Source organism: Falco peregrinus, chromosome Z (assembly GCF_023634155.1).
Source record: "Falco peregrinus isolate bFalPer1 chromosome Z, bFalPer1.pri, whole genome shotgun sequence".
NCBI lineage: Eukaryota > Metazoa > Chordata > Aves > Falconiformes > Falconidae > Falco > Falco peregrinus.
In genome coordinates, this window is record NC_073739.1 from 45,617,671 (window position 1) to 45,634,524 (window position 16,854).

General features: G+C 35.9%; 1 protein-coding gene across 1 annotated transcript in view; it reads right to left on the reverse strand.

Annotated features, from left to right (window-relative positions):
- The window catches only part of TRPM3 (transient receptor potential cation channel subfamily M member 3), a 286,612-nt gene that overhangs the window by 134,291 nt on the left and 135,467 nt on the right, over positions 1-16,854 (reverse strand). Inside the window, exons 2-5 of the mRNA XM_027791380.2 lie at positions 14,243-14,322; positions 13,367-13,571; positions 4,846-5,059; positions 1,116-1,240 (exon numbers count right to left, since the gene is read on the reverse strand). Of these exons, the coding sequence (XP_027647181.2) occupies positions 1,116-1,240; positions 4,846-5,059; positions 13,367-13,571; positions 14,243-14,322 (624 nt within the window). The remainder of the gene's footprint in view (positions 1-1,115; positions 1,241-4,845; positions 5,060-13,366; positions 13,572-14,242; positions 14,323-16,854) is intronic.

Genomic DNA, 16,854 nt, shown 5'->3' on the forward strand with positions numbered 1-16,854 from the left:
ACACGTTGCATCTTGCCTTTGTGATTAGCTATTTCTGCTTGTCACCTTTTGCACTGCATCTCGGAAGAGTTCATTAGTGAGTCACAATACTGATTAAGAGTCCCGTCCTGCTTGTTTGTATATATTAGTAACCCTATTATACAAGCGCTAGTGGTATTAAGAGTACAAACTCCCCTGCTAACACAATTCCTCCTAATGGCTATACTTTAATAATGAATTGCAATGAATTCCAGCTAGATCAGTTTCTTCATACTGATTGTAATTCCTTCTGACCTAACTGATACTTGAATTTTCTTCCCCTCCCCAACTTGCTAAGGGGTGAACATACAGAGATGAATGGTTTAGAGTAATGTAGTCAAGAAAAACGTTTATTATTCAGAATGGAGACTATCTTTTCTCAACTCAAAGTTAGCCACTGTTTCTCAGGCAGATTGCTTGGGAATGAATCAGAGGTGAGTTAAGAAAAACAAAGGTCTCAGAGAAGTTTCAGGTAACATATGAGCAGTGTAAGTAAATTATTCACATATTTAAAATCAGGGAATTAATCTTTCTGAGTAACAGTATAGGTTTAAAAGACAAGAATGATGTGAAAGAATACAAGAAACACTGACTTTGCTCTTCAGAAGGTGACTGAAGTAATGATTCTTTGAGGTCTGATCTCATGTCCAATACACCTGTAAGACTCTGCACAAGCGCAGCAATAAAAATGTATAGGATAGAATATACTATAAGGGGGACGGTCTGAAATTCTGAATTTAACCAGTGCATCATAGGATTGTTTCAAAATAAATAAGATTGAAGCTTTGCAATCCTTGTTTTCTTAGGCACTTTTCAGGGTTCATAGTGTTCTAAGGATGAAAAGAATATATTTTCAAGAATAGCATCTAATGAAATATCTTTATGATTTATTTTTAAAGAATATACAGTGCAGGAATTTTTATTATTGCTTTGTCAAAACTGCTATCAACCATAATGGAAAATCTGTGCATAGATTGATTTTTTTGCTGCAGACATTAATTCTATGAGGAATTGTTAAGTGAAAGATGGAGAGAAAAGGAAAATTAACTGGAAGATTTATATATATTGGAGGTGATCTGTATCCATATAGGGCTTACATCTTTGCCAATCAGGTCCTCTTGATTTTCCACAATCCCCCAGGGGGCTATACCAATGGTGCAGATCTTCCCCCGAGATTTTGAAGCATGATCTTTCAGCGCATCTCCAACATGCCGAATGACTCCTGGGAAAGAATACGCATAAAATAGAAATTCAAACTATGTCCTTTTTGTTCATTATTGAATGGATTTAGTACAGAATTCTTTTTGAGGGAACATCTATGCATATACTTACAATTCAGTAAAGCTACGAATATATTCCTGTTGATTCTTATTACAGTAATACTGTAAGTCCATTTTATCTAATCTAAAACATGTTAAATGAAGTTGCAAGAAAAAAATTACACAGCTCTATAAATAAGAAAGGAAATATTGTCAGCTGACTGCAACTTGCTTAACTGCACTTGTGTTCACAAATGTGTGCGTGCAAGCATTTGTATCCTTCCCAAGGACAGAAAGCAGCACAGGAATTAAACACCTCCCCCAAACCCCTAAAAAGTGTAACTTGTACACAGAAGTTTCAATCTGTCTGAATAAAGGATGGAAATGGAAAATGTCATTATACCACTCTGTGGTGAGCTATTCTACCATTCCTTCCAAACAAACTGAGTCACCTGAGATAGCTTCCAGTAGGTACTAGAACCCGCCCTGGGGATCAGTGAGAAAACAGAAAGTAGTACAGAGACAGTGACTGCTCCCCAGCTTGTTTCCAGCTGGTTGCTGATAACGCTCCTGGCAAGCTTTAAGCCAGCTTTGTTAGTGTTTCAGGGGAATGTTTGTGCGGAGGGCAAGTGCCTTATCCTCCTTCCTTTTCATACAATGATTTTTTTACCTGTGCACCAATAACTATTTTTATGATGCGGCTGCACTATAGCAGACCTGTGGATTTGCTGCAGACATTATCTGTTACTCAGTTTCTGTGTTTGCTTCTTGCTCAGATTCCACAATTTCAAGATGACTGTTTTGGAATTACAGGTCACATAATGGATGAAATTTTAGCTGTAGTTTTTCTACACTGTAAATAAACCATGTAAGAAAAAAACCCCCAACCTAACAAGTCCTCTACATCCTGGAATCTAATTTCCTTCCTGTGGTGGAAAAGGATAAAAACCCTGTACCTGCATGTCCTGGTTTCAGCTGAGATAGAGTTAATTTTTTTCTTAGTAGCTAGGACGATGCTGTGTTTTGGACTCAGTATGGTTATAGTGCTGCTAACACACTGATGTTTTAGTTGTTGCTAAGTAGTGCTCATTCTAAATCAAGGACTCTTCCTTCAAGTCTCCCATGTGCTGCCCATGAGCAGGGGCACAAGAAGCCAGGCAGGAGCAGAGCCAGGACAGCTGACCTCAACTAGCCACAGGGATATTCCGTACCACAGAGCTCCTGCTCAGTGTATCAGCTGTGGGGAGTTGGCTGGGAGCTGCAGATCACTGCCCAGGGACTGGCTGGGCATCGGTCAGGCGTGGTGAGCAACTGTATTGTGAATCACTTGGGGGTTTTCCTTTGTGTTTTATTCCTCTCTCCCTCTCTCTCCTTGCTATTATAATTGTAATAATAGTAATAATAACAACAATGATAATGATGATAACGATAAACAGTTTTGTTTTATTTTATTTCAATTATTAAATTGTTCTTATCTCAACCCACAAGTTTTACCTTTTTGCTGATTCTCCTGCCCATCCCACTGCAGGGGTGGTGGAGTGAACAAGCAGCTGTGTGGTACTTGGTTGCCAGCTTGGGTTAAACCATGACACTGCAATCAACTATGAATGAAGCTACGATCCAGTAACCCAAAGGATTCAAAGCAGAAAAACTGTCCAGGCTGCAAAAATTTCTGCTATTTAGAATAATCAACTTTTGGTATAACGTGAATATTCAGAACAACTTGTCTAAGTCATTTAAGAGTCATGGTTATAGCCAAGTATGCATCATCCCTGTCACCTCACTGACTCTTAGTCCAACAGCAGTATTTCAGGTTTTTTCAATTATACTTTTCCTTATGATAAATCTGATTTAAAAATTCATCAACAGAACACACTGTACTCAGAAATTCTCAATTTGTACAATTTCACATAGAGATAAAACACTTAATTTTCATCTACACAGTCTGAAAACCTAGCCCTGGCATAATCAACTGCTTTGCTCCAGAAATCAAAACCAGCAATGAGATGTAACTGATAATGAAGAACTGCTTCTGGAATTATAAGTTTTTAAAATAACACACAACAACTTGAACTTCACTGTTTTGTCTAGGTAATTTTTTTATTACAGCAAAAAAAATATAATTTCAACAATAAGAAGTTGACTTTCTTTGTTTATTTGTATTGTTTTGGCATTTGCAGCTATGATGATAGTATAAAGCAGCTGTGCATTTGCCAAATGGCGATGTTAATAGTCAGTCCTTGTTTACAAAGTTTCTGTAGTTTGATTTCTACAGTTTCTGTTGTAATCCACTGCAATGTGTGTACAATATCTAAGTTTTCTAATGTGATATTAACTTGCAATTTGCATCTGTCTTCATCATCATCACTACAGGAGTATCTGGCAACTAACATTCTCACCACAGTGTACAGGTCGATATTTAACCTGATTTTCTTCCTTGTTCTGCAGAGATGTAGGGGATATTACATACATGTGAGTCTGTTTATCTGTATAACACTCTGGAAGCTACGCCTCTTCTTTGCTATTTGTATTACTGCTGTGATAAAACTAAATATTGATTTAAATTTGATGTGCTCTGGAAACGAAAAGGCCCAAGACTCCTATTAAGCATTCATATTCAAATATGTAGGAGCTGATCCACAATGCACTAAAATTAATGCATGATAGAGTGATTACAGTGTTTTCCATAGACAGTAAGAGGATACACTCTGTGGGATCACTAAAGTAATAAATGCTAGCTTTGTTACTGCAGAAAATGAAAACTACGTAAGAACTTACAAGTACGTGTCCTAGCTCAAAACTTCTTGCATGTATTTCTAGCAGAACTCTTCAGCTTTCCTCTGCATCTCTTCTCCTTTCTGCCTCCTTCAAGGAGGGTAACTGGGAAGACATTGCCCAACCTTTTTTATCTGGAGAACTATGTTTTGCAGCTTATTCTCAAAACCTACGTGTGGTCACTCAGTGGAGCTGCGTAAGCTGTTACCTTGGGTCATTAGGACACCCGTATGGTATGTTAATGATGTTCTTAACTTAGAATAGAAATGGCAATGTTATCACTCTTGCTGCAGGGGTAATAGAAAAAAATTAGGTCAAGCTGTCTATAAGAAAGGAAAAAGTGGTACTTATTTACAATAAAGTTTTCCATCACATCCACAAAACAGACCTTTTCCCCTTTCATACTACAGATCACCTTATAAGATAAAATAGAGGTCCTTGGATGAAAATTTTGTCCATTTTATGTAAAGAGAGTTTGACTTCTTCAGTTTCTGGTTAGTAGTCTCTCCCTGTAGCTTACTGTTATTCTAAAGACTTCACTGCAATATACTAATATAACTGCTAAGCAGGAGGCTTTACTTTCAGCTCTCCAGTGTGCTTTTCATGCCTTAGCAAACCTTTTATTCCCTGGTATCTGCCAGGCTGGTATGAACTTGGCATTTGCTTGTTTGCATATCGTACAGCCAACACAAATTAAAACATGGAATGGCTTCTTAATCTCACCAGTCCTAATTTTTTTCTGTCATGAAATCTCCTAGATGTCACTGTGCTTTCATTTCAATGTTGCTGTTACCTGTGTTTACTCCTCCAGTGAATATCCATGCTCCAGTTGTCATAGCAGCCTTAATGAGGCCTTTTCCAAAGACTTGCTTGAGTTTTGGCTGAAGTTCGAAATTCTGAAGGCCCCCGTGCACAGAGATGAGAAGTTTGGGGAGCTCAAGCTGCCACTCTTTGGTCATCAGATGCAGAAGAAGGTCAGGCTTTGTGTCAAAAGACACACGTACATACTGCAGAAATAAGGGCAGGAGTAAAGCAAAAAAGATTGGTTATACTCACTGGTTCCTAACACATACGATCTATGCCAAACAGAACACTGAAAAAAGGCAACCTTTATGACAAAAGCACTAATTGATAACGATGATTTTTCAAAACTTAAGTAACTGGGAAACTAGAAATAATGAAACATTTGCAATTTAAGAAATTGAGTCATTAATTATTTCAATATGCTTAGCAATGCTTGAAAGATAAATGTCTTCAATTTATGGATATAAAAACTGGAGCAGAAATTTAAATGGCCTGCAAAATTGACCTAGGTAGTCAGTCACAACTATGCATTCATTTGTACCTTATTTTCAAATTAACAATATAAAACTCTCAAATGGTAGGAAGTAAAAGGAACAAGCTCAGTTGTTCAAGCACACAAGTTTAAACTGAACAAGACTAATAAGCAGGTACCTTTCAGGTGAATGAATGCTAATTGATGGGTTACAGACTACTTTGTATCGATCATGAATTTACCTAACAGGACACAGGACCCTAAAAGTGCTTTAAAGCACATTTACAAACTTTCAGTTCTTGGCTCTTCTCTGTTACACCTGCAGCATTTCGCGGCAAGGGAGATCATACCCATCTGTGTGTGCTCAAGGATAACTGTCTTCAAAATTTATACAGCACTACCATGTTATACACATAACTATCTCTTCCTGACAAGCCTTTCTGTCCGGGCTCTTTTTCCTACTCCTGTTGTTGATATATGAAAGGTTTCACAAAGCCCATGGTAGGGCAGATGATACTTTTCTGAATTCCAGTTGCACAGCAGAAATGGGATGTATCAGGAGAAAATTTGTTCTGTAGCTGGTAAGATCTGGAAGGACCCGCTTAATTGAATAAAATGGATTATACAAAGCCATTCATCTATCTTACTGAACTGATGCATACTGAGTTACTTCAGCAATCATTCCCTTGACGGGCTGTCAGTACAGCTATCAGGTCTATAACACAGGCACCTTCGCTTTCAGCTGGAGGAATGCCTAGTTCTAACGTATTGCAACATGCCAGGTAGTATAATATCCACATATAATATATAATAATTTTGTTCTTTTTTAACATGTCTAATCAGTATTTCTTTCCAAAAGGTTGTTCTTTTTTTGTAAATCATATGACAGTAAAGTGGACTCCTTTCTAGTTTAATAATAAATAAGGACTTAACTTTTTCAAGAGTGGGTTGTTGCACAGTGAACAGCCATTCTTTATATTTCTAGATGCTGAAGCCTGTTTGGGCAAATAGTCACAGGGAAGCAAGGGGGGCACAGCCAAACTGAAAGCTGCGCAAGAACTTGGGAACACACATTCAACCCAGTGCATCAGTAATGTTCTCTGCAGGAGCCAGGCAAATTCGTAACAGCTAATGGACAAAACATACAATATTCATGTCTGGCAAGAGCTTAATGTACCCTTGAGCTTATATATACATGAACTGCACCCACACAGCATCCCATTTCCTGTGTGGGAGTTAAAATCTTGCATGGCACCTGAACCTGCCGACCAGATGGTGAAACTAATAATTTTGTTTGGGATTCAAGGGCTGTCAAAGTTTTAACACAACAGAGGGGTTGTAAGGATACTGATCCTTACTCCCTTTGCTCCGCCCTTAGGGACAGCCGAGGTTGCAAAGGACAATGCCTTGTTAATACTGCATTAACAGACAGATGACATCCTTCAGCTGGGCCTACACGGAACTTCTGCTGGTCAGACTATGGAGGTTATGTTTTGGTATCACTGTACCTTACCTCTGTTTTTTGGTGAAGACAGATTTGGAGTTTTAAGGAGATAATTAAAGTGAATTACTGTTAGTAATGCCCATAAAATTTGCTGAAAACAGAGGCCATGGCATCATCTGGGATGGTATTGGGATGAAGGCAAAAATGGCATCAGATGTGTATTAACTAATCAATACAGCCAGTGAATGTTTTTTTTGATTCTTTAGGATTGTTTTATACCCTAGAATTTGTGACTTCACTATCTTAAGCCTATGTATTAATTGGCAAAAACCTCTTTCATTTTTTTTATCCACTAAGACCTCTGAATTTCAATAAATATAAATAAACATAGTGAATCACAATGTTAGGAGAAATATTTTCTTGCATTCATTTGAAATGTACACATCTTTTGCTGAAAACAACTGCTTGTTCTTTATACTGCAAACCCCTTCTATGCTTATGATAAGAGTTCATTTTACTTCATAAGAAGAAAATATAAGCAAAAATAAATCTCAAAGTTTTTTTCATGTAAATTACAATTTAAATCATCATGGATAAGCTTTACTGTTTTAAAGTTTATGAGAAGGGCAATGGTGTCAAGCACCATGATTTTTCTTCCATGCACAGATCTCAGGTTTTATGACTGATTCATGTTTGCTGTTACAGAGGCCATTTTCAGTTTGGTATGCTTGGGATTACTCTTCTGCCATTACTTAACATGTTAACTAGTAAGTACAAGAGAATTCTTTTGTCATCACTTTCAAAGTATGCATTAAATTATGAATAAACACTTTTAAGGCCACTTTTGTCCATATTAAAGATTCATTTCTTTCAATCTTGTAGCAGAATATTAGGCCTTTTCAGTTTTTGTTTAGAATCTTAATGAGCATTTCTGCTGTTGCTGAATTCTTTTTCTATAGCTTCCAGAGGCAAATTTAAAATCTAAGTGTAAATCTAAGCTAAACCACTGCTTTATTACTCTAAAATTCCATGTCTGGTGTATCTGTCAGCTGTATAAATGATCAGTTCTAATGGCAAATGATTTAATCCCTTCTTTATGGGAGTGGTGTATGGATAGAATGCAGGACTTCTGTTGTTATGTATCAGAAGAGCAGGGCAAGACAGGAAGCAAAAGTAGTTTCGAACCACAAAACCTATAGACTGACCTGACTGACATCAGCACAATGCCATGAAATGTTAAATTAAGTTCAAGTTGTCATGCCTATTTGATTCCTAAGCTAGCACAGAAGTAGTCAGCAAGGGTGCCATTTGATGACAACACTTGTTTCACTTTTTTTATCAAGTGGTTTCCTAAAAGGTAACTGCATCATCATCAGTCAAACAGCTAGACGCTTGCAAGTTAGACTCCAATGCCTTAGGGCAAAAGTCAAAGTTCCCGAGTGGTAAAATGACTACAGTGCTGCTCAAGCCCAGCTGTCTCATTAAAGTACATGGTGAATGATTGCAGAGAGTCTCAGTGAAAAAAATAGAAAGATCCATAATTGTTTTGTATTTCTTTAAAGAGAATCTCTTCAGAAAACATTTTGTGATCTGCAGTCTAATGTTGCTCCTTTGTCTCTCTTTGATGCATGCCGGTACTGGATGGCTATTTCACCCATGTTAAACAAGATTCTGCCACTGCAGACACTTCTTCGAGGTAAAGACTGATTCCCTCAAAGTGTGATCTTTATATAAAAAATAGGCCTGATATAATTCTCACTGAATCCAACAGAAAAACTCTCACTTAGACTGAAAATGGACTGGTTCTTTTTAAATTAATGTTCTTAACATTTTAAGGCATCATGCAAGTTCCACTAAATAGTGGAAGAACCTTCACTCATTTAAATGAGCTTTGGATAGCTGCTTTGTTGTTACTTCCTCTTTTTCTCCATGTAGGACGCCATCTTTTAAAGTCTGTAAATACTCTTTAAGTATTAATTTACTATAATAAAAACAATGTTTTCTGTCTTTTTCATGTTTTATGCAAGTTACAGGGTAACTTTTTTTTTTTTTCTCAAAAGCACTGATGGCTTTTCAGAGTCTTTTTACACAGTTTTGATAGAACTCAATATATCTTAAAAGCAGAAATATATCTTTTTATATGGCTGATTTCCAAACATCCTTAATAAAGTATAATTTTTTGAGGTTCTAAATATTATAAAGTCTTTCTAAGAAACTGTTTACGTACATTAGATTTCTACTGACATTCTTTCATGTATCTGTGCACCATAAGAAAGGTTAAGCTTTCAACACTGAAGTAAACTTCATTTCCCCTACAGCTGCAAATATCTGTTAACTTTTCATTGTGTATATTAAATGTATCATAGGAATGCATTCAGTTAGGAGGAATATATTTAACTCACTAAAGCTTTTTGAACAGCCATCTTCCACCTAACCTTGAAAAACCATGATCAAAGAAATTTCAGTTCTGTAAATAGCAGTCCTTTAAAAAAGTCTGATACAGAATCCAGGCACACCAATTAATAAGAACGTTACAGGGTTTTTTTGTGTGTGGAAAGGCACATAGTAAATTTTACAAATTGGGTTAGCAACATGCATCACAGCAAGATTGTCTTAACTGGTCCACTAATGACCAGATTCTATTCTGAAATTTTCCAGAATATTGCTCATAATTGGAAAGGAATCACTCACACTAGTTTGATAATTGCTCTCGAAGTTAGGGTAATAAATTGCCACTATACAGCTAGATGAAATCATTCCTGTTATTTCTTAAACTCCTAAAGAGCCAACTGATATAAGCAGATCACATTTTGTCTTTTTTTAATCCACTGATTTACTGCAAAAGCTCTTAATAAAGTTTACATATGTCCATATCCCTCTCAGATCTTTCTACAGTTGTCAGAATTGAAAATCTGCCATAAAAACATGTAAATGTGAACAGCATTTCAACATTAATGGGTGGAGCCACTTGTAAAGAAAATACGTGATTGACAGAGATCTAAAAACTAGGGTTGTTGCAGGATCATCTGTGGTTACATGAACGCTGAAAGAAAGGTGTCTTTAGTAATTGATCTTGTTAACCAATGTTACCTATTTTCAGCTATACGCTTCTATATAATTCGCTGCACCCTCAGCTAGACACATTATGGATTTAAGTAGCTTAGTGCAGTCCCACTGAAGACACTTTTAACAACTAAAAGGTATTAGCAAAATTCATGCTGTTTGAAAATTTCCTATGTGGCTGTGGCAATGAAACTAATGGCATAGCCAGTTTTATTTGCGACATGTCAAACTGCACTGCCTTTTCTGTTTTGTTCCACACCCATGTGTTCTGCTACAATTTCAGCATAATTTTCACTTTCACAGCTGATGATGCCACTGTTAATTGTCTGGTGGCAACTGATACATTATTATGTCATTGCATTTGTAGCTTGCAAATATAGATGTAAGGTATAGATAGATTTACTATCAAAACCGCTTGTATATTATGACAATCCAATTCTGTTCCTTCAATAGAGGAAATAATTATATGTCAGTCTTATACGCACTAATCTGTTCCATTAGTTAACTACCAGTTTCCCAGTTACAAATCTGAGGTTATGGTTTCTACCATACACCTAATTCCTTGTAGCCTGATTCAGAAAAATGTACCAATTTTACTGTTAGCATAGACCAAGATAACACTTCTGTGTTTCCCTTCTTAATAATTTTCATGTGTTGGCATCCATTTCATGAAATAAAGTAAGGAAGAGGTGTTGAATTTTATGCCAAATTCTCCTCCTGGGTCTTCCCTTAATGCTGGTCAGCTTGTTAAATCTTGCAGTTTTACAGGGTTATTCTATTATCCAATAGGCACAATATTAACTTACCACAATTGTCAGCAAAAATCAGCTTATATGCTATAGTGATATTTCATATCCAGTAGCTAGAAAATAACTAACTAGCATATTTGATCATGTTTTCTCCTTTTTCTCTCTCTCCTCCTGCTGCTGTTGATGTTCCAGCTTCTCTGCTTGTTGGGTTTGAATGTATACAGTCTGAACAAGAACGTTTCTAAGGATTATTATACACCTGTTCCTTTTCTTATTTTTCAAGATAATTTAAATGCTCTTTTTCCCCCTCCTCTGCTGGCAAAACTGGTTGGTTGCTTTGACTGAGCAACCTCTTGGCTTTCACAGAAAGCTTTTGATTTGGTAAGTTTTATTTATTATGGGAAAGAATTTGTACCCAGTAAATTCAGAGACAGGAGTTTAATTCTTTCTATTAATAAACCCACAACAAATATTTAGGCAGCTCTTTGACTATAATCTACCCTAAAATAAGGTTTTGGGCTGGAAATATGACCATAGAACACCTTCATACTGTGTTCAGTGACAAACACACCGTAGCATAACAAAGCTTGTTATTTTGTTTCCATGAAAAAAAATGCAGAATTACTGGTTATGCAAACCTCCTTATTTGTGTTTTGGGTATAAGAAAGATGTTTTTCTCATTGGTGGTAACTAAGCAGAACATCTACTAAAGAGATAAACAGCATTTTTGCTATTAGCGGAATGACTTGATTTCTGGAGCTTTTACAGATTTGCTTAATTCATGAAGAATTTGGTTGTTCCCATGTTTTGAGTGGGGTTTAATGACTATGCCTAGATGGCAGATGCAGCTATCTTCCTGATTCTAGTACTGTCAAAATAAATTCAGAGTTCTTCCAGCAATAAATGTTTTGTCTGTATTCATCCCTAAGTTTTAACTTGTTACTTGGGTTTCTCATATTTTTAACCACCTTTTGTCTTCTTCTTTTATAAATTCTTCATGGTTTCATTCCTGACTGCACTCTGTGGTAAGATTTTTCTTTCCTTCATGTTAACTTCCAATTTAATCTCTACAGTTTCACTTCAAATATATTCCTTTGAACACATAGCATATACCCTGGAGCATCTCCTTTTATGGTACTGTGCCAGGGCACCAAAATCCCAACAAAGACCAGAAATCCTCTAGAGAAATTGGTATCAACAGCTTCTCTAAACCCTTCATCATTTCTTGGCTGCCCAAGACTACTTTTCTCTGAGCAGACGAGTTTATTGCTTTATAGCAATCTTCAAGAACATAACTCAAAAAGCTCTAGTGATTACTCTTTCTCAAAAAGACAGATTTAATGCAAAGTATCCATATGTGGTTAACAGCATGATGATTACTGTATCTCTGAAACCTTCTCAGTTTTGGTGGAAAGCATTCTGTTTTGTTCCCGCTCCTTGTGAGGATACCAAAAGCCTGGTTTGGTTCATATCACTGGGAAGTGTCATTTTACTCACACTCAAAACATGTTATTTACGGAAGTAAAGTCTCTGTCTAGCTAAGGCCTTGCAGATTCTTAGGTGATTGGTTATCAACTGAACATAAAGCATCCGTGATACCCTCAGAGAAATGACTTAACTTTCTATCTGTTTCCTGGTGCGACAGTATTTTCTGCTTTCTATCAAGCCATCCATCTGAGTGAACAGAACCATCCACTAAAGTAATCATTCCATCTCGAGCACCTACGTATCCACCTGAGGAAAATGTCTGGTTCTTGCTAGCATAGTACCTGAGCTCTTCATTGTCTCTAATCCATCCAGTATCACAACAGATCTGAGAGATATGCTGGGAAGAATTTAGCCACAGAAGATGGTACTGGGTTGCTGGGCAGGTTACTCTGCAGAGTACTCAGTGGTTCTGCTTCTGCCCAAAGCAGTGTCTTGACCACAATGTCCTAGGTACACACTCATCTTTCATTTTGAAAGTCCAGGTTCTGCAGCTTAGGTAGAGCCAAAGAGATTCTTCTTTTCATGTAATGCCACATGGAAGAAATACATGCTTGTGTTAGTACGGGTGCTGTAAACATCTCTCCAACTTAGTGGAGCAATGCCTTCAGATTAATATACTTTGGTATCACTCCATAGCATTGTATTATGATTAAATGATTTGCTCAAGGAAATCTGTGGTAGAATAGGATCTCCCAGTTCATAGCTTAGACACTTACTGGACCTCTTATTTTGTTGAAAGACGAACCAGTAGGTCTAATTGGTCTATCCTCCAGTACTAGTCTGGAGGAATATTAAAAGAAATTTGTGGAAGGTATCTGTGGCAGAATAGCAATTTCCAAGTTCCTAGCTTAGACACTGGATCTCTTATTTCATTGAAAGATGAAACAGTAAGTCTAACTGATCTATCCTCCAATATATGTCTGGAGGAATATCAGAAGAAATTTGGTATATTTAAAATGTGTCAGCCTTGCAGACACAATCAGCAATGGGCAATCATAGTTGAAACCTCAAATTATTCAGAAAAGCAGGATGGCTGTCCATTGGAAGAAAATCAAGTCAGCAGCACATTAGCAGGTCTTCAATCTTCCTAAAGGTAGCCCCTCTTATGCTGCACTCCAGCTTTTACAGTTAATTCTGTTCACCAATTCTTTGGCATGTGATACATAAAAACATATGTTATGGTCTTACACTAAATAATACTTTAAAATGAAGTTAAGAAAGAATATTGTTTATTCTTTGTGAATGCCTTTTTTGAGCTAGCAGCATTATTTATCTAAAAGAAAAATGTGGTTACCATGGCTTTATTGGAGTGGCCTCCTCCTTGGAACTCAATGGTTCCAAAAGCGTCCGTCGGGCTGAGCTGTGTGTGCTTGCTGATGGACCACTTCTCCGACTGGATGTCATTGCGAGTAAGCCTGCTTTCATTTTTCTCATTCTGAATAATGGAGATGCTTGGAGTCAGTCCAACATGTTGACCTATTAGACGCCCACAGCAACACCTATGACATTAAACAAACAGAAAACTTGAGTCACGTGCATATAGACCGAAAGGGAAACCAACTCTCTTAAATAGCCAATAGATCTCAAAAAAAAAAAAAAATTTCAAATCTGCTGACCACTTCCCTGCTATCTGAAGCCTCTACTCGTGGAAGCAACATGGTACAGGTACAGACATTACCTTTTCTTTTAATGTTCTTGTTTCCTTTGGACTCTCCTGTATTTCAATACAATCATGCTTTGTTCTAAATACGTCCAAAATGAAGTTAAAGAATATTTTCTACTGTCTTCAGATGACATCAGGGCAAATAATCAGCTTTTGCATGAACTAGTACATATTTTAAATTGGTAGTTCACCACAATTTTCTCTTTGTATTATATGTCATGCATCCAATCTAGGTAAATATTCAAGGTATTGAATATTGAACTAAGAAGATAAGGAAATTAAACAGAGATGCTGAGCCACTTTTGATTTATCTTTTTTTTGGATGATGAAAGTTTTGAAATGTAAACAAATAGTGCCCATAGGAATCCATCACTCCAGATGTAATTCAACAACCTTATGATCAAATAAATCTTTACAAACTATTTATATCTATACACATATGTATGCACACACATATATTTTCTTGTAATTTGCTTTCATTTTTTCATACAAGTAGCATGTAATTACCTATGGGGGTCTTTGGTGCTGGGTATGATATGAACACATTCTCTCTTGTAAAACGCTCTTTCTATCCATGATTTCTGTGCCTAAAAAAGAGAAAGGAAATGCCGTGAGCTCTGTTTGCTTATTAAACACGACTTAAAGTACAACTGAATAGGAACTTCAAACATAAAAGAAAACTTCACTGACTTTGCAGGAATGCAGTGCACATTTTGCACAAAGCAAACATTTTCCATTAGAACTATGGTTCCCTTCTAGAGCTAAGCACCCAATACAAGCTCTTAAGATTGTTTTCATATTCAGTAGGCATATGACTTTGATGCTGTCATCTATATTCTCATAGCAGCAACCACTGAAGAATTAATCCAAATTGTAAAGCTTTCTGCACAACAGAAGAAAAACACACCTATTCATTAAAAATACTTGAAAAAATCTATTTCCATTTAAGTGATACAATTAAGTCAGCTCTAATTAAAAAAAAACTAATATAATCTCACAAAGTAGAAAATAAATGTCTTACAATAGAACTTACAACACTGTGATTCCAGAGCAGTTCTTTATACAAGTACCGAGAGCACTGTTTAGCATGGAACCAGAAAACACAGTTTCATACGTGGACAGCTTAATAAATATTTTTTTAAAAAAAAATCAGGAAGATAAGTTTCTGAAATAATGAAACAAGACACAAAAGACTTTGATACACTATGAGTCAGACAACCAGCTGGTGTAACCTCTAAAACGGGTTTTCATGTTTAAACCCAGAAATTTATGGTTTAAATAAATTTATTTATTTAAATAAATAAATAAACTTTTTATTTAGTGAACTTTTGAAAATTATTGTGAACTGTGGACATTTTTTGGAGTAAATGAATGTCACCAGTATAAACTATAAAGTACCATAGTAAGAATTTATAGGTACATTTGTTACTTATTACTCTCAGTACAGAGAAAGTTATTCTTTTGCCTTTTTCACAGAATATAATCCCTTACTGGATCTAGTGGTCACTCATGTTACATAACAATATTTTATCTTTGTTCTGCCTTAATTTTTATTTGAAAAATCTGCTATACTTCATATTTTGTAGGAATGGCATACATCCTAATCTGACTTTTACAGTCAGGAAAAAGAAAAATCTGTTAACAGCATTAAATAGAACTGTATTTGATTGTTCTTCTTTACTGTAGCAAACAGAATGTTAATATGTTATAGATGTGGGGCAAGGTTTGTTTCATGTTTAAGCAAAAGACAATTAAATAGAAATTCTGAAAAATCTGAAAAAGTTTTACTTTACATGGGAGAGAGTACCTTGAAGTTCTAATTTATTGTAATTTACTTATAATGCTTACAAGCTTATGATGCAGGCAATAATCATCATCATCATCATCACCACAACACTGTATATTATACAGTCAAATCATCTTAGAAGTGTAGCGCATCATTAATTTCTCAGTTTAGTAGTCTTTGCATGCAAAGAAAATCTTCTTATAAACTTTCTAGAACTGTCAAGACATCCAGAGTGAATTTTATGAACTTCATTTGACCCTCTTACTGCAGAACTTTTGAAGCTAAACTACACAGAAAAATTATGTTTTTCTTTTTGTTGAGTGCTGTACAGAAAGAAATGAAGTTGCCATTATTGTTCAGGTATTGCAATGCTAACATTTGAATGACATAGTTTACTATACGTGCCACACATTATTGAAATTTCTCCTCGAGTGCCAAGAGTACACAAGCTTTCTATATTGCCTTAAGAAGATATACACTGATAAGAAGCTGCAGATTAATGAACCCCATTTGTTGTGTACATATGCATATTCTGTAACCTTTTGACAAAAAAAGAACACTTATAGAATAATGTCAGTTTTATCTTTATGCTTGTTTGTTTTAACACTAAATACATGCCTGCAATATCCTTTAGAAAACATGAAAAGTTTTTGTAAGCCTAATTTTCTTCCTGACATTCAAAATCAGCTTCTAGTGCAGAACTTACACAGCATATGACTATAATTCAAGTCGACAAGAGTCCCTAAAAATACCTTTATTAAATGTCATAAATTATGCATATTTTCCTGCAAACAATTTACCCTGGTGAATTTACTTACTATGTAGACCTAATGTATCTTTTCTAAAGATGACCACTAATTACAGAAAGGTGCCATAACAGGTACTTCACTGAAAACCTTTCTCCTTAGGTATACAAGCAGGCTTTAAAAAAACATTAAATGAACACTTAAAATGTTTTCCTACTCTTTTTCATACTGTCTTTTAAGTAGAAAAGAAACCCAGCTATGTTAAATATAGTAATAATTTGCATTTGAATTTTCGTTATACTTCTTTGATTGTAATATTGCAAAAATAATAGTCTGATTTAAAAAGTCTTTTATTCACATCAGGAAAAAAAGACTTTCCAGGTTTTAGATCTCAAACAATAGATTACCCTACCTGACAGAGTCATAATGCCAAAATACACGACTTAGTAATTTCATAATTCCTTGTCCTTCCAAACTAAAAAGAAAGCATCTGGTTTCACTGTCCCATGCCAGTTATCCTGCTGTGACAGAGATGGTTTGCAATGAAATACAAGGTTCAGTGATATAATAAATTATGTTACCTGCTG